At 40.8% G+C, this 18,675-nt stretch overlaps 1 protein-coding gene across 4 annotated transcripts in view; it reads left to right on the forward strand.

Moving 5' to 3' along the window:
• PRC1 (protein regulator of cytokinesis 1) overlaps positions 1-18,675 on the forward strand; it is a 198,107-nt gene that overhangs the window by 22,637 nt on the left and 156,795 nt on the right. For all 4 annotated transcript variants that reach the window (XM_053717707.1, XM_053717708.1, XM_053717710.1 and 1 more), the window contains exons 2-3: positions 11,699-11,831; positions 11,955-12,077. In XM_053717707.1, the coding sequence (XP_053573682.1) occupies positions 11,699-11,831; positions 11,955-12,077 (256 nt within the window). The remainder of the gene's footprint in view (positions 1-11,698; positions 11,832-11,954; positions 12,078-18,675) is intronic.

Here is an 18,675-nt window from a genome sequence, read left to right on the forward strand (position 1 = left end):
GAGTTCTCTATCTCCGTCAACAAGGGTTCCCTTCTTGGGAACAATAATAGACTCCTTAGAAATGAGGATTTTTCTGACAGAGGCCAGAAAAACAAAACTTCTAGACTCTTGTCGGATACTTCATTCCGTTCCTCTTCCTTCCATAGCTCAGTGCATGGAAGTGATCGGGTTGATGGTAGCGGCAATGGACATAGTTCCTTTTGCGCGCATTCATCTGAGACCATTACAACTGTGCATGCTCAGTCAGTGGAATGGGGACTATACAGACTTGTCTCCGAAGATACAAGTAAATCAGAGGACCAGAGACTCACTCCGTTGGTGGCTGTCCCTGGACAACCTGTCACAAGGGATGACATTCCGCAGACCAGAGTGGGTCATTGTCACGACCGACGCCAGTCTGATGGGCTGGGGCGCGGTCTGGGGATCCCTGAAAGCTCAGGGTCTTTGGTCTCGGGAAGAATCTCTTCTACCGATAAATATTCTGGAACTGAGAGCGATATTCAATGCTCTCAAGGCTTGGCCTCAGCTAGCGAGGACCAAGTTCATACGGTTTCAATCAGACAACATGACAACTGTTGCGTACATCAACCATCAGGGGGGAACAAGGAGTTCCCTAGCGATGGAAGAAGTGACCAAAATCATTCTATGGGCGGAGTCTCACTCCTGCCACCTGTCTGCTATCCACATCCCAGGAGTGGAAAATTGGGAAGCGGATTTTCTGAGTCGTCAGACATTGCATCCGGGGGAGTGGGAACTCCATCCGGAAATCTTTGCCCAAGTCACTCAGCTGTGGGGCATTCCAGACATGGATCTGATGGCCTCTCGTCAGAACTTCAAAGTTCCTTGCTACGGGTCCAGATCCAGGGATCCCAAGGCGGCTCTAGTGGATGCACTAGTAGCACCTTGGACCTTCAAACTAGCTTATGTGTTCCCGCCGTTTCCTCTCATCCCCAGGCTGGTAGCCAGGATCAATCAGGAGAGGGCGTCGGTGATCTTGATAGCTCCTGCGTGGCCACGCAGGACTTGGTATGCAACCTTTGAGACGAGACCTTCTTGTTCAGGGTCCGTTCGAACATCCGAATCTGGTTTCACTCCAGCTGACTGCTTGGAGATTGAACGCTTGATCTTATCGAAGCGAGGGTTCTCGGATTCTGTTATCGATACTCTTGTTCAGGCCAGAAAGCCTGTAACTAGAAAGATTTACCACAAAATTTGGAAAAAATATATCTGTTGGTGTGAATCTAAAGGATTCCCTTGGGACAAGGTTAAGATTCCTAAGATTCTATCCTTCCTTCAAGAAGGATTGGAAAAAGGATTATCTGCAAGTTCCCTGAAGGGACAGATTTCTGCCTTGTCTGTGTTACTTCACAAAAAGCTGGCAGCTGTGCCAGATGTTCAAGCCTTTGTTCAGGCTCTGGTTAGAATTAAGCCTGTTTACAAACCTTTGACTCCTCCTTGGAGTCTCAATTTAGTTCTTTCAGTTCTTCAGGGGGTTCCGTTTGAACCCTTACATTCCGTTGATATTAAGTTATTATCTTGGAAAGTTTTGTTTTTAGTTGCAATTTCTTCTGCTAGAAGAGTTTCAGAATTATCTGCTCTGCAGTGTTCTCCTCCTTATCTGGTGTTCCATGCAGATAAGGTGGTTTTACGTACTAAACCTGGTTTCCTTCCAAAAGTTGTTTCTAACAAAAACATTAACCAGGAGATTATCGTACCTTCTCTGTGTCCGAAACCAGTTTCAAAGAAGGAACGTTTGTTGCACAATTTGGATGTTGTTCGCGCTCTAAAATTCTATTTAGATGCTACAAAGGATTTTAGACAAACATCTTCCTTGTTTGTTGTTTATTCCGGTAAAAGGAGAGGTCAAAAAGCAACTTCTACCTCTCTCTCTTTTTGGATTAAAAGCATCATCAGATTGGCTTACGAGACTGCCGGACGGCAGCCTCCCGAAAGAATCACAGCTCATTCCACTAGGGCTGTGGCTTCCACATGGGCCTTCAAGAACGAGGCTTCTGTTGATCAGATATGTAGGGCAGCGACTTGGTCTTCACTGCACACTTTTACCAAATTTTACAAGTTTGATACTTTTGCTTCTTCTGAGGCTATTTTTGGGAGAAAGGTTTTGCAAGCCGTGGTGCCTTCCATTTAGGTGACCTGATTTGCTCCCTCCCTTCATCCGTGTCCTAAAGCTTTGGTATTGGTTCCCACAAGTAAGGATGACGCCGTGGACCGGACACACCTATGTTGGAGAAAACAGAATTTATGTTTACCTGATAAATTACTTTCTCCAACGGTGTGTCCGGTCCACGGCCCGCCCTGGTTTTTTTAATCAGGTCTGATAATTTATTTTCTTTAACTACAGTCACCACGGTACCATATGGTTTCTCCTATGCAAATATTCCTCCTTAACGTCGGTCGAATGACTGGGGTAGGCGGAGCCTAGGAGGGATCATGTGACCAGCTTTGCTGGGCTCTTTGCCATTTCCTGTTGGGGAAGAGAATATCCCACAAGTAAGGATGACGCCGTGGACCGGACACACCGTTGGAGAAAGTAATTTATCAGGTAAACATAAATTCTGTTTTCTACAAGAAGGTTTAGAAAAGGGTTTATCCGCTAGTTCCTTAAAGGGACAGATTTCAGCTCTGTCCATTCTTTTACACAAACGTCTGTCAGAAGTTCCGGACGTTCAAGCTTTTTGTCAGGCTTTAGCTAGGATCAAGCCTGTGTTTAAAACTGTTGCTCCACCATGGAGTTTGAACTTAGTTCTTAATGTTTTACAGGGGGTTCCGTTTGAACCCCTTCATTCCATTGATATCAAGTTGTTATCTTGGAAAGTTCTGTTTTTAATGGCGATTTCCTCGGCTCGAAGAGTCTCTGAGTTATCTGCCTTACATTGTGATTCTCCTTATCTGATTTTTCATTCAGACAAGGTAGTTCTGCGTACTAAACCTGGGTTCCTACCTAAGGTGGTCACTAACAGGAATATCAATCAAGAGATTGTGGTTCCATCTTTGTGTCCTAATCCTTCTTCGAAAAAGGAACGTCTGCTACACAATCTAGATGTAGTCCGTGCCCTGAAGTTTTATCTACAGGCAACTAAGGATTTTCGACAAACGTCTTCCCTGTTTGTCGTTTATTCTGGTCAGAGGAGAGGTCAAAAAGCTTCGGCTACCTCTCTCTCCTTTTGGCTTCGTAGCATAATACGGTTAGCCTATGAGACTGCTGGACAGCAGCCTCCTGAAAGAATTACAGCACATTCTACTAGAGCTGTGGCTTCCACTTGGGCCTTTAAGAATGAGGCTTCTGTTGAACAGATTTGCAAGGCTGCAACTTGGTCTTCTCTTCATACTTTTTCCAAATTTTACAAATTTGACACTTTTGCTTCTTCGGAGGCTGTTTTTGGGAGAAAGGTTCTTCAGGCAGTGGTTCCTTCCGTATAAAGAGCCTGCCTGTCCCTCCCGTCATCCGTGTACTTTAGCTTTGGTATTGGTATCCCATAAGTAATGGATGATCCGTGGACTGGATACACTTAACAAGAGAAAACATAATTTATGCTTACCTGATAAATTTATTTCTCTTGTAGTGTATCCAGTCCACGGCCCGCCCTGTCACTTTAAGGCAGGTAATTTTTCCATTAAACTCCAGTCACCACTGCACCCTATGGTTTTCCTTTCTCTGCATGTTTTCGGTCGAATGACTGGTAATGGCAGTTAGGGGAGGAGCTATATAGCAGCTCTGCTGGGTGAATCCTCTTGCACTTCCTGTTGGGGAGGAGTTAATATCCCATAAGTAATGGATGATCCGTGGACTGGATACACTACAAGAGAAATAAATTTATCAGGTAAGCATAAATTATGTTTTTTCATTTTTATTGGTTGCCCCTCCCTCCTCACACTTAGGTCCTTGTGTAGATCTAGTCCATTTCAAACAATCTTCTATTCATTGAGCTTCTAGATATTTAGGGTTGCACCGATACCATTTTTTTAAGACCGAGTATAAGTACCAATACTTTTTTCCCCCCAAATACTCACTGATACCAATTACAATTTTTTTTATGTCATGTGACTGTTTCTCAAGCCCAATACAAACTAAGAACTGTAACTCAAAAGACATTATGAAATAATAAAACAGTTTTATTTGCTTGTTGTCACAAAGTTGTAAAAACTCAAAGAAATTTCCCAGAACATGTTTATAAATAAATATATTACAATAAAATATATTAAAGTGAATGTCAAGTTACTAATAGTGCCCCACAGCATTATAGACTTTTTTTTTTATAAATTAACAAGGGTTTATTTCATGAAACTTTTTATATGTATATATTTTGCAGAATTTTTACCTATTTACAGCTGCGACAATAAGCGCAGCTCTCCTGCCCGCCCGCCATATTATCAAATTGATTGACAGATGACGATTTGTAAAATAACCAATCCTTTCAAAAGTTAATGGCAAGTTCTTTTTAAAGAACAGAAGAATCTCGGCATGTTCAGCTATAAGTCTGTGTTTCTTTTATCAGTAAGGACATTTGACGCTAAGCCGAACAGTCTTTCACTTTCCACAATACTGCATGGGGCAGAAATATATTTTTGGGTCATTAAATCTGTTTATTAACTGCCCAGTACTTCAGGGGTTTGTCTGAATGTGGTACAGTGATCACTCCCAGGTAGGCTTCCAGCTGTTTAGTAGCAGCTTTTGGAGCACTGCTTTCAGGCGTAAAATAATACAAATAATGGCATTTTTTATTGGCAGAACAGAAGTTACCAATTTTAAAGGGACATTAAACCCAAAAAAATTATTTCATGGTTCAGATAGAAAATACAATTTTAATCAACATTCCAATTTACTTCTATTATCTAATTTCCTTCATTCTTTAGATATCTTTTGTTAAAGAAATAGCAATGCACATGGGTGAGCCAATCACATGAGGCATCTGTGCAGCCACCAATCAGAAGCTACTGAGCCTATCTAGATATGCTTTTCAGGAAAGAATATCAAGAGAATGAAGCAAATTAGTTAATAGAAGTAAATTAGAAAGTTGTTTAAAATGGTATTCTCCATCTGAATCATGAAAGAAAATTTTGGGTTTAATGTCCCTTTAAGTCTCCACTCCAGCTTAAAAACTTGAAGTTTGAAAAAACGCCACAAGATGGCGTATGGGTAAGATCTGGGGGTATCAGTTTAAAGGGACAGTATACCCCAATTTTCATATAACTGCATGTAATAGACACCTATAAAGAATAATATGCACAGATACTGATATAAAAATCCAGTATATGTTATTTAAAAATAAGCAAAACTATATACATTTAAAAAAAAAACTGTATGGGCTATATAAATGGATCATCTACAAAACATTTAGTGTATAATGTCCCTTTAAGTATAGGAGCTTTTGCACGAGTACAAGTACTGGTGCAAGTACTTAGTACTGGTGCAACCCTAAAAGTTAGTATGGGTTGATTCTGTGTACAAAAATTTGCAGGGGAGCTATGGCATTAAAAGGCCAGTAAAATCAAAATTTAGTTTTCATGATTCAGAAAAACCTGCAATTCTCCAATGTTTTGCTTCTTATCTAATTTGCTTCATTCTTTTGGGGTTGGTATCCATAGCTGAACAGTATACATAGGCTCAGAAGCAATGCATTACTTTGAGCTAGCTGCTTTTCACGGTCTTACCCAATATGTTCAGCTAGGCCCCAGTAGAGCATTACTCTCCTTCAACAGGAGATTGAAGCAAATTTGATCTAAGTAAATCTGAAAATTGTATACTTTATCTAAAACCCAAAAGTTTTTTTCTTTCTTTTATGATTATGTCCCATTAAAGGGACACTAACCCAAAGTTTTTCTTTCATGATTCAGACAGAGCATGCAATTTTAAGCAACTTTCTAATTTACTCCTTTTATCAATTTTTCTTCATACTCTTGCTATCTTTATTTAAAAATTAGGAATGTGATGCATAGCAGGCGGCCCATTTTTGGTTGAGAACCTGGGTTATGCTTGCTTATTGGTGAGTAAATATAAGCCTCCATTAAGCAAGCGCTATCCATTGTGCTGAACCTTAAATGGGCTGGCTGCTAAGATTTACATTCCTGCTTTTAAAATAAAGATATCAAGAGAATGAAGAAAAATTGATAATAGGAATAAATTAGAAAGTTGCTTAAAATTTCATGCTCTATCAGAATCACAAAAGAAAAAAATTGGGTTCAGTGTCCCTTTAAGGTCTTTTTTCTCAACTCTGTATGTTCATTTTGTAACATTTTTGCAGTGTGTCTCGCAAAGGGGCGTATACTGCATTTTCATATGGGAAAGAAATGCATACATTACAAAAGTGTAAAATGAAAATCATAATTTAAAAATCAAGCAAAAGGAATAACCATTCACACAGGAAATTTTTTTATTGTTAAGGTGCAAAAATTATTACAAAATTGTTCACCAAAAATTGCACAGGAATACATTGTTTTAAATATCCACAGAAATTTGTAGTTGTAAGAAAAAAAAAATTTGCTCATATGCTAATTTCTAAGCTATTTAAGGCCACCCTCTTTTGACAGTTTATTTACACCTAGACAGCGCTAGTTAATGTGTCATATTGATAACATTGCGCTCACTCCCATGGAATTACCTAGGATTCGGCACTGATTGGCTAAAATCCAGGTCTGTCAAAAGAACTGAAAAAAGTGGTCAGTTTGCAGAGGTTTAGATACAAGGTAATCAGAGGTAAAATATAACAGTGTTGGTTATGCAAAACTGGGGAATTCTATAATATAAAAAGCCAAGTGTGTTTGTCCAAACTACTAGCTGCTGGGAATGATGGACATTGCGCAAAACTATTTACGAGTTAATGGAAACGAGCCCTAAGCCAGTATATGCTGGGTTATGATGCCATCAGCTCTGCATCAGACAGAGTTGTGCTCTTTTAAAAGCGGTGCTGTGTGTTAAGCAGTGGAGAAATCTGCACGTTTAATTTACTTTATTATATATATTTTTAGTTATATTTAATTGCAGCTCCATGCTGCAATCTCATCTTGGGCTATGGATTAAACCAGATACAGTGGTTATTTACATTTAAAAAATACAAGCTAAAGCTGCGGTTTTAAAAACACTGGGAACACACTATCTGCTAATCCACATGTATAAGCTTGTAAGAAGTACATGAAGCAGCCACAAATGGCCGCCAAGCTCCGCCAACGGCTTTCTTCTTGTTTAGTTAGCTGTTTTCTTGTATGACAGTTTAGCAATGCACGCTTTTAATACTTTTCAGTTAGCTATTTCACATGCACAAATCAGCATGTGCAAGTAGGAAAACGTATATAGAATGTGATTGTAGAAACTTAACACACCAAAATTATACACGCAATAGGTGAGCAGATCTTGGTGGCCATTTTCAGCTCCTAACAAACAATGAAAATTTTAATTGTTTCATGCACTACTTACAAACTTGTAGAGGTGGGACCGTTTGCTTCTCTGGTATGTAACAATAAGTAATTAAAATTATGTATTGGGTCTAGACTGTCCCTTTTAAGTGTTAAAGGGACAGTCTACACTAAAATTATTGTCGTTTAAAAAGAGGGATTCTGAGGCCCATTTATCAAGCTCTGTATGGAGCTTGTGGGCCCGTGTTTCTGGCGAGCCTTCAGACTCGCCAGAAACGCAAGTTATGGAGCAGCGGTCTAAAGACCGCTGCTCCATAACCCTATCCGCCTGCTCTGAGAGATCGTACTCAATCGGGTTGATTTGTGGCGATCGGGTTGATTTACACCTCCCTGCTGGCGGCCGTGAGTCTGCAGGGGGCGGCGTTGCACCAGCAGCTCTCCGTATTGCTCTCCGCATTCAGCGATGTCTGTCGGACATGATCCACACTGTCGGATCAGGTCCGACAGACATTTGGTAAATAGGCCTCAATGCCTTTACTAACCGTTCCCTTACTTTGCTCAATCAACATTTATATATTAATAACATTTACACCTCTAAATTTCTGCCTGTTTCAACGCCACTATAGACAGCCTCTTAATCACATGCTTTTGTATTTGCTTTTCACAACAGGAGTCTGCTAGTTCATGTGGGCCATATAGATAACACTGTGTTCATGTACAAGGGGTTATTTAAGATTTAGCACAACACAGTACTAAATGCAAGTCATTGGATAATAAATTAACCATTTGATGACCGGATTAATTTGTCTACATCGGAACAATGTTCCGATGTAATCAAATTGAAATCCTGCGATTGTGCACGCGATTGCAAGATTTCAATGATGGGATCCGGTCGGGGGGGGGGGGGGGGCGCGTCCCTGTGACGCTAGGCACGCCCTCCAGGCCGCGATCACATCATCTGAAGCGCAGTTGGCTTTGGGACAGCTAACGGTTATGACGTTCTATTTCATCGTAACGGCACTGAAGCCCAGTGTAATTATGATGGAATAGAGCGGCGTTAAAAGGTTGTTATGTGATCAGGGGGCTGTCAGAAGATGCTTAGATACAAGGTAATCACAGAGGTAAAACGTATAATAATATAACTGTTGGTTATGCAAAACTGTGTAAAGGATAATAAAAGGATTATCTATCTTTTAAAACAATAAAAAATTATATTGTAGACTGTCCCTTTAAATGTCCCTTTTAAGGGAATATTAACGTTACACACCTCTTTCTTTAGTTTAAAAATGGTGTTTGACCCACGCCCCTAGAGAAGCCTAAAAGCCGGTTGTGGGTTTAGGCAATTTGCAGCATTGGAAAAATCTAAATTACATATTTAGCTTTTTGGCTTCTCTGGGGAGCATGGGACAAGCATAATATTTATGAAAAAATAGAGAGCAAAGAGAGAGAGCGCCTGATAGTGTAATATCGTCAAGGTCAAGCAAGGTACAGGTATAAAAAAATCTCTGCCAAATGGATACTCACAAAGAGCTTGGCACTCGCAAGTAGTGCATGTAGGCGGGCTGACCTTTATACAGTAGTCAGTACACTGAATCTATGGTGGTCGTATCAGAAATCTGTAGTGATAGAAGCAGAAAACACAGAAGACCAATAGTGCAATATCGTCTGGAACCAAAATGGACACAGCATAGGATACAGGGTCAGCAGGGTGTATACTCACAATGGAGTTGGCACTCCCAAGTAGTGCATTAAGGCAGGCTGACCTTCATACAGCAGTCAGCGCGCTGATGGTTAATAGCTGTAATTGGTGGCTGTAGCTGTTATCGGTCTAGGCTTGTCCTCTGCTCACCGGCGTGTGTGTTTGAATATTCAGCTATAGCTGGGCTGTTTAGCTGTAGAAAGTGGATCTTTAAGGTATGCTGTGAACACACCCAAATATGCACCTGCGGCACGTCACAGGCCTCAGGAGACACGGTGCATATAAAATAGTAAGCCACTAAAAATGAGTGACTGAAAAGTATTTATAAAAGAAAATAAAATAAAATAAATTTAAAATAAGGAAGTCAGCGGACAAACTGTTAAGTAAAAATAATAAAAAGGGCTTTTATTTAAGAGCTATAACAACGCGTTTCTCGGCCGATAAAAGCTCACTGGCCGTTTCATCAGGTAAGTGTATAGGTATAGCGGGAAAACCACATTTAAAAATACATAGGAAGGTCACGATTGGTTAAAACATCCACCTATAGCTGACCCAACATATCGTTACATTTAAAATACAATATTTCGCTGACTTCCTAACAAAATAATTTCGTTACATATAATAAGAAAAAGCAAAAATAGTGTATACATGGAAACAATGTTAAAAAATATGATTTAAAAACCACGAACAAAAAACATTTTGTTCTTTAGCTGATTGATGAGCAACTCGTTATTATCCTGTCTTAGAGATGGTCAAAAAATTGTGGGGACAAATGAGGCCACATAAACCATAGAAAATATCCAATTTGTAATTCTACTGCTTTGATAGTATATTAAAATAATACCAGTTTTGATAGAGTCTTAAAAGTCATGTACTGATGTAAGTCGTTGTATTAAGAATGACCATAATAGTGTGTTATGTGAGATAGAATTCTTGTACCTTTCATACATGGTACAATATAACTGATTCTATGTGTTATTGAAAATAAAAATGGTATATATTTATTGTGTTTAATTTGAAAACATCACATTGCAGAGAAAAATATAATATATTATGCCTGTGTAGAATATGCAGATGATAGTGTAGGTAATTTAATAGAATATGTTTATTAGTTAAATGCTGCCAAATCCAAGTTAGAATTAAGCCCTGAAGGCCACAGAGTATTCAACTTGTGAATCCAAAAGGTTTCACGTTGTCTTAATTTAATAATTCTGTTGTAATCTGTTGAAGGGGGTATATAGTCTATGGGATAAAATTTAAAAATTTCAGGATTGCCCTGATGTTTGTTAAGGCAATGTTCTGGTATACTATGTTTGATTTTTTTCTTTTTGCAATTTTTGCAATTGCGTAGATGTTCCCCCCACCTAGTTCTTGCTTTTCTTGAGGTGCGACCCACGTATTGGGCCCCACATATACATTCAAGGACATAAATTACAAAGATGGAATTGCAATTTAAGAATTTTTTGATAGGAAAAATTTCCCCAGTTATTTTTGAGGTAAAATTTTTCATACCAGATGGTATATATTTGCAAGTATTACAGCCTCTTTTTCCACATTTGTAGACTCCTATATGACTAAGAAAATTCGTGTTATTATTGGAATTTTTGTTGCAAAAAATGTGTTTCACTTTTTTACTGGGAGCTAGCTTACCCCTCAGAGTAGGAGCCCGGTTTGGAGTGAAGCAGCCTGCCAGAATTATTGATTTCAACAATTGCATCTATCTATCAATGACTCTGCACTATATGTGAAATCGTTTGTATTGTTTTTTATATATTTTCTGATTTTATTCCACCTATTTTATTTCATCTATTTTAAATAGAAATAACATTGTATCACTTGATTTATATCGTACATTTTTTAGGAGTTGAAGTTTTTGTGAAATACACGTCATTGTTTATGTAAAGTCACTTATCTATTTTTCCTGAACTATACAGTTCCTTAGGTACACTCTTGTGAAAGGATATCCTATATACTTTTTTGTACGAATTTTTATACCATTTTGCACCATCCATTCCACATATATTTTTTTGCACATAATAGTATATTAATATAGCGCACCCTATTGTATGATTTTATATCGTACATTTTTTTCTTCTTCTATAATATTTATGAAACCCAAACTTTTTCTTTCATGATTCAGATAGAGAATACAATTTTAAACAACTTTCCAATTTACTTCTCTATTATAATAATTTAATTCTTTCTCTTGTCATCCTTCATGAAAGGTTTATCTAGGAAAGCTCAAGAGCAGCAAAGAGAACCTAGGTTCTAGCTGCTGATTGGTGGATTCATATATATACAAATTGTCATTGGCTCACCCATGTGTTCAGTTTGAAACTGGTAGTGCATTGCTGCTCATTCAACAAAGCATACAAAGAGAGCTAAAAAAAATGATAATATGAGTAAATTAGAAAGTTGCTTAAAATTGCATGCTCTATCTGAATAACAAAATAAAAAAGTGGGTTTCATATCCCTTTAAAGCAAGGTGTGTGTAAAGTCTCTGTAAGGAGAAACATTTTATTTTCAATTAGCCCTCAAAATGGTGTAAACCAGGAGCTTGTTAAAAAAGAATAAATACCAAAAAAAACGAACTGAATACTAAAATATGTTTCTTTTGTATCCTTTTAGCCAGGTGATAGCTGCAGAGTCTGTGGCATGTTTAAATACAGCGTTGGCTCGCCTGCGAGATATCTGGGAAGAAATAGGAATACCAGAGGACCAACGGCTGCAAAGAACTGATGCCGTGAGAACCCATGTGAATGTAAGCAATTAATCAAGCATACTGCTGTTGTGCATTTGTGTGATTTAGGTGTCAATTTCTGTTTCTTTGGTAACGGTTGCAGTTTGTTTACTTAATTCTGCATATCTTTTCCTGCTTACACAGAATCTTCTTTCAAGCATGATTGAAGAAGAAGAAAACTTGAGGGAGCGTCTTCTTAAAAGTATAGCTGTTTGTCGCAAAGAATTGGACACACTCTGTCTAGAGCTAAGACTTGCTCCCTTTGAGGTGAGAGATTTTTTTTTTATTTTTAATAAGCTGTTTCAGTCAAGGATGCTGGACATTTACAATTTAAAACAAAGGCACCAGAAACACTGTAGAAACCAGGAGAAGTGATCATTCAGTATTTTGTACTGCACAATAGAGAAAAGTTTAGAGAGAGGAAAAAAACAGACCTTGAAAAATGTAAGTTGATTTTTAGGAATCTTTCATCCCAAACCACAATACATTTTTAATGAGTGCATTTACTAAACCATTGGAAAACCCTTCAAATATTTGTTGTCCATCTCCATAAGATAATCTATAGGAAATGCAAATCTTTGTGACAGTGTACTGTAAAATTGTTGCCAATGACTTATACTAGTTGCATAGCTGAAAATGTATGGGAAATGATTCCTTTAGTTATATTTCTTTTGTTTGATGAGGTTAGTCCATAATGATACATAACATGTGGGATATACTTCCCGCCACTAGAAGGAGGCAGAAAACACACAAAAGCTTTAATCCCTCCCACTTATCTCCTCATTTCGTCCTAAGATGATAGGGAGAGTCCACGGCTTCATTCCTTGCTGTTGGGAAATACAACACCTGGCCACCAGGAGGAGGCAAAGACACCCCAGGCAAAGGCTTAAATATCCCTCCCACTTCCTCATTACCCCAGTCATTCTTTGCCTTTCGTCACGTTAGGAGGTGGCAGAGAAGTGTCAGAAAATTCGGAGAGTCCTGAAAAATGGTATCTGCCCTTCTAAATAGGACTGGAGTTTTGAGTAGTCATGACAACCTCTCAGTGAGAGTATTGATGATAGCTAGAGTCTGGATATGCAGGGAAAGTTTTTCTGCGAAACCATCCAGACTACTGCTAACAGCTCCTAAGCAATCAGTGTTGACGAGTTTCACTGCCTGCTTTCTCTCACTCGAATCCATGTCAGGAGCACTGCTATAAGACTGTCACACTTGAGAGGCTGTGTTCTGTTCCACAGCATGGATCCTGGAGGTAAGATCGTTTCAATTTTTACACATAAAACGCTATAACAGGGTCACAGTGTGGCTCCTTTATACCTTGATAGGATCCAGGGTTAATATCCTCTGAAGGGGGTTTATTGAACAGTTGCGGTTAATTAATCAGTGTATTAATTATTTACATGCTGCTTTGTGTGTTTTTTTTCCCCCTGGGCTGATAAAGACTATGTGTTTTTGGCTGGAACAAACAGGTTTCACTTTTAAGTTTCACTTTCGTTTTTGAAAGTGTTGAACAGCTCCTATTACTTGCTGTACTTGTTATAACAGGGGAAGTACTGTCTTGCACTCAATGTGACCGGGTGTTGTCTATGTTCATTTCCTCCATTCCGGTTGAGACTTGAACCTGAGGAGAACGTTTCCTCTGTTAACTGTCTGGGTCTAGGAGGTGGCGAGTGCCTCAGCCATTCGGAGTATGATGGTGCAGTTTTCTATAATAAAAAACATTTTTTATTTGTGTCCTTCTGTGGGTATAACCTGAGCTATGGAGGACTCTGACATGTAAGACGGTTCTCCTTCTGTACTAAACATACCTGTTAATATTGTGAGGAGGCCGTGGTTTTCCTGCCCACTCAATTATGTTCCACATGCCTTAACACCGTTATAAAGTCTAATAATGGAGACAAGCCTGCTAAGGCTCTTAGTTCCTCTAAACTGTCGACCTATCAGGACTCGGCGTCCCATGAGATTTCTACATACGTGCAGTTCCCCATAGCACATCTAATCCTCCATCCGGAGGGGGCCTTCTTCCTGCAGACTTTGTCGTGCAGTTACAAATGGCGGTGTCTGCTGCCCTCAGTGCATTACCTTGCTCTTACAAACGCAAGAGAAAGGTTAAACATATCTCTCTTAACCCGGAGTCATCTAAATATTCATCAGATTTAGCTATTATGTCCCAGTTATCCGATGATGAGTTGACCTCTGTAGCTTCAGAGGGTGAAATGTCTGGGTCGGAGTCCCTAGCGTCTAAACCTCCTGCTGTGGAGGAGCTGTCCTTTTAGATTTAAAATTGAGCACTTGCGTTTTTTATTAACGGAGGTTCTGTCTACATTAGAGGTTTCAGAGGCCGCCCTGCCTGAAGTACCTGTGATACCTAAATTAGACAGAGTTTACGAAGACAGGAAAGTTCCTTTTGACTTTTCCTGTCCTGGTTAAGATGGCTAACATTATTAAGAACGAATGGGAAAGAATTGATTTTTCCTTTTCCCCCCTCATCTACTTTTAAAAAGTTGTTCCCGGACTCTCAACTCGATTTGTGGGGCTCCATTCCGAAGGTTTATGGTGCCATCTCTACGCTTGCTAAACGTACTACTACACCCCTTGAGGGTAGTTCTTCGTTCAGAGAGCCGATGGATAGAAAAATGGAAACTTTTCTGAGAAAGATGTTCCAACATACGGGATTTTAGTTTCAACCGGCGGCTGCAGTAGCCGCGTTTGCTGGAGCGGCTACCTACTGGTGCGACTCTTTGTCCGAACTCATTGAGGTGGAGTCTCCCATCGAGGATATTCAAGACAGAATTAAAGCTCTGAAAATTGCTTATTCTTTTATCTGTGATATGAACATGCAAATTATTCACCTAAATGCAAAGGCCTCTGGCTTTGCAGTCCTAGCCCTCCGGGGCGCTCTGGACTCCGTTATTTCTATGGTTACCGGAGGCAAAGGTGCCTTCCTACCGCAAGATAAGAACAAGTCTGACGACAATCTTCTAATTTTTGTTCTGACAAATCCCAACGACAACAATCCTCCTCCAAACCCGACCAGCCCAAGAGTACTTGTAAGCCGGCACAGTCCTGGAATAAATCCAAGCAGAATAAGAAGCCTGCCGAAAACAAATCGGCATGAAGGGGCAGCCCCCCGATCTGGGACCGGATCGTGTAGGGGGCAGACTGTCTTTTTTTCAGATGCCTGGTTCAGGGACATACAGGATCTGTGGGTCCTGGAGGTGGTATCAAAGGGATACAAGATAGGCAAGGGGCAGATTTCTTCTCTCAAATCTGTCTACCCAGACCAGGGTGAGTTCGGGATCTATCCTACTTAGGAGTTTTTGTCCCGGTGCCTATCGAAGAAAGAAGTTTTATTCAAATGTTTTCGTGGTCCCAAGAAGGAGGGAACTTTCCGCCCAATTCTGGACCTAATGTGCTTAAACAAATTTCTCAGTGTCCCTTCCTTCAAGGTGTGAGACAATAAGGTCCATCCTTCCTTTAATTCACGAAGGCCAGTTTATGACCACTATAGATCTGAAGGACGCTTGCCTTCATGTTTCAATCCACAGGGAACACTTTCAGTTCCTTGCATTCCTGGACCAGCACCTCCAGTTCATTGCCCTTCCGTTTGGCCTAGCTACTGCTCCAAGAATCTTTATAAAGGTTCTGGGGGCTCTTCTAGCCATTGCCAGAACTCAGGATATTGCAGTAGCCCCATACCTGAACGATATTCTGGTGCAAGCACCATCCTTACGTCTTGTGGAAGAATTCTCAGAGTCTCTTCTCAGTCTTCTTCGATCACATGGATGGAAGATAAACTTGGAAAAGAGTTCTCTTATCCCAAGTACCAGGGTGGAATTCCTGGGTACTATAATAGACTCAATATCCATGAGGATATTTCTAACAGACCAGAGACCTTGCAAGCTAACTTCGGCATGTCTTGCCCTTCCGGACCTTCTTGAGTCCCTCTGTGGCTCAGTGTATGGAGGTGATTGGTCTCATGGTGTCCTGCATGGACATCATTCCTTTTGCCAGGTTCCGTCTCAGACCTTTTACAACTGTGCATGCTGAGGCAGTGGAACGGCAATCATTCAGATCTGTCTCAACAGATTGTATTAGACAGCCAGTCGACAGAATCGCTCTCTTCGTGGTTCTGTCCAGATCATCTTCTTAAGACTATCCTGGGAGATTGTGACTACGGACGCTAGCCTATCCGGATGATGAGCTGTTTGGGGTGCCAGGAAGGCACAGGGGTTGTGGACTCAGGAAGAGTCCTTCCTCCTGATCAATATTTTGGAACTACGGGAAATCTTGAAGGCTTGGCCACTTCTGGGTTTCGTCCCAGTTTATCAGATTCCATTCAGACAATATAACCTTGGTGGCTTATATCAACCATCAGGGGGGAATGAGAAGTTCCTTGGCGATGAAGGAAGTATCTCAGATTCTGGAGTGGGCGGAGGCCCACAGCTTTTCGCTGTCAGCGATCCACATTCCGGGTGTGGACAACTGGGAGGCAGATTTTCACAGTAGGCAATCCTTCCATCCAGGTGAATGGTCTCTCCATCCGAGGTGTTTGCAGAGATATGCAGCAAGTGGGGGACGCCGGAGATGGATCTCATGGTGTCTCATTTCAATACCAAGCTACCCAGGTACGGGTCGATGTCAAGGGATCCCCAAGCGGATTTAATAGATGCTCTAGCAGTGCCCAGGAGGTTCAAACTCCTATCTTTTTTTTCCTCCATTACCACTTCTTCTTCGAGTGGTGGCCCGCATCAAGCAGGAGCGGGTATCAGTAATCCTGATTGCTCCATCGTGGCCGCGAAGGACGTGGTTCGCTGATCTAGTGGGGATGTCCTCATTTCCTCCGTGGAAGTTACCTTGTTGCAGAGACCTGCTGATACAAGGTCCATTTGTTCATCAAAATCTAGATTCTCTGAGGCTGACTGCATGGAGATTGAACGCTTAGTCTTAGCCAAGAGAGGTTTCTCTGATCATGTCATTGATACTTTTATTCAAGCTCGTAAACCAGTTACTCAGCGTATCCACCACAAGGTGTGGAGGAATGTGGTTTTTCCTGTCATAGAGTTAAGGTTGCCAGGATCTTATCTTTTCTCCAGGATGGGCTGGAGAAGGGCCTTTCTGCTAGTTCCCTGAGGGGACAGATTTCGTCCCTGTCGGTTTTATTGCACAAGAGACTGGCTGAGCTTCCAGACGTGCAGTCCTTTTTGTTAAGGCTCTGATTAGGATCAGACCTGTGTTTAAATCTGGGGCTCCTCCTTGGAGCCTAAATCTTGTTCTTGTCTTGGAAGGGTCTCTTTTTATTGGCTATTTCCTCTCCTTTTTTTCTTTTTTTTTCATGCAGATAAGGCAGTTTTACGTACTAAATTTAAGTTTTCTTCCTAAGGTTTTGTCAGATCGCAACATCAATCAGGAGATTGCAGTTCCTTCCTTGTGTACTAATCCTTCATCGAAGGAACGCTTACTTCACAATTTGGATGTGGTTTGTCCTATTTTATTTTTCTAGCACCATTTATACCCTAATGTTTCTCTTTTTTTTTTTTTTCCTTGTTCCCTCGGCAGAATGACTGGGGTAATGAGGAAGTGGGAGGGATATTTAAGCCTTTGGCTAGGGTGTCTTTGCCTCCTCCTGGTGGCCAGGTGTTATTTTTCCCAACAGTAAGGAATGAAGCCGTGGAATCTCCCTATCCGGAAGGAAAGGAATTTATCTGGTAAGCATAAATGAGGTTTTCTTCTTAAAACAGGGAGAGTCCACAGCTGCATTCATTACTTTTGGGAAATACAGAACCTGGCCACCAGGAGGAGGCAAAGACACCCCAGCCAAAAGGCTTTAATACTTCCCCAACCTTCCTCATCCTCCAGTGATTCTTTGCCTTTTGTCACAGGAGGTTGGCAGAGAAGTGTCAGAAGATTAGAGTAGTCTCTTATGGAGGTTAGTACTCTTCGAGATGGGACTGGAGTTTTAAGTAGTCCTGTCAGCCTCTCAGTGAGAGCATGGATGAAAGTTAGAGTCTGGAGATGCTAGAGTCCGGAGATGCTAGAGAACCCAAGCTAGTCTCTCTGGGCGTCCTCCTTTTCCTTTAGAAATTGTGGCTGGAGATTCGTTATCTGATCTCCGGGCCTTCTCGATGCTGGGATTTTTTAATCTCTCTTGTCCTTTGGACCTTGCCAGTCGCTCTGTGGTAGTCAGTTCGATTGGTGTAGGGGTCAGGAATTCTGACTGCTCTATTTGGGCATCGACTTGTCTCCCGAGTGATTTTTTCCTTAGGTGGGAGACCTTTCAGTTGGTTGGGAACCTTCCCTTAGCGAGTAGTTGGTTCTTCCTTTATTGGTCAAGGTGTTGTCCACCCCATTCCCCGTTTTCTAGTAGGGGGAAGTTGGTCTGCCCTGCCTTCTGAGTTTTTTCTCTTGTTCCTTTCCTGGAATGTCCTGGTGCAAGTTTGCTAGCTACTCGGTTGGATAGTTCTTTTGGTTTGATGTTTAGTCTAACTGCCTATCCGATTGAAGCCTGCAGCTTTTGTTTGGGGCGTAAATAGATATTACTATTCTGTTCCTGTGCTGCTCCCGTTTTTTGTTTTGTTTTTTGGACCTATAGGTGTTCAGTTTCTCTGTACCAGAAAACTGTCTATGGTAAGATAGTTTTGTTCTACTTTTGTCCTTCCGGGACCTCGGTTCTGGTTAGTTTTACATTGGTTCCTTTTGGATCCATGTAAGTGGTGGTCTGGAATATTTCTTTTCTTTGCTCTCCTCCGTCGGTAGGGTATTCCCCACGGGGCTTTGTCCTCTTGCAGCTCAAACCAATGTGAGACCCTTAACCCCTGATGTAGATTCATTCATTAAGAGGAGATCAGCAGAAAGAAGCTTTGAG

This window comes from Bombina bombina, chromosome 6, assembly GCF_027579735.1.
Source record: "Bombina bombina isolate aBomBom1 chromosome 6, aBomBom1.pri, whole genome shotgun sequence".
In the NCBI taxonomy this organism is placed as follows: domain Eukaryota; kingdom Metazoa; phylum Chordata; class Amphibia; order Anura; family Bombinatoridae; genus Bombina; species Bombina bombina.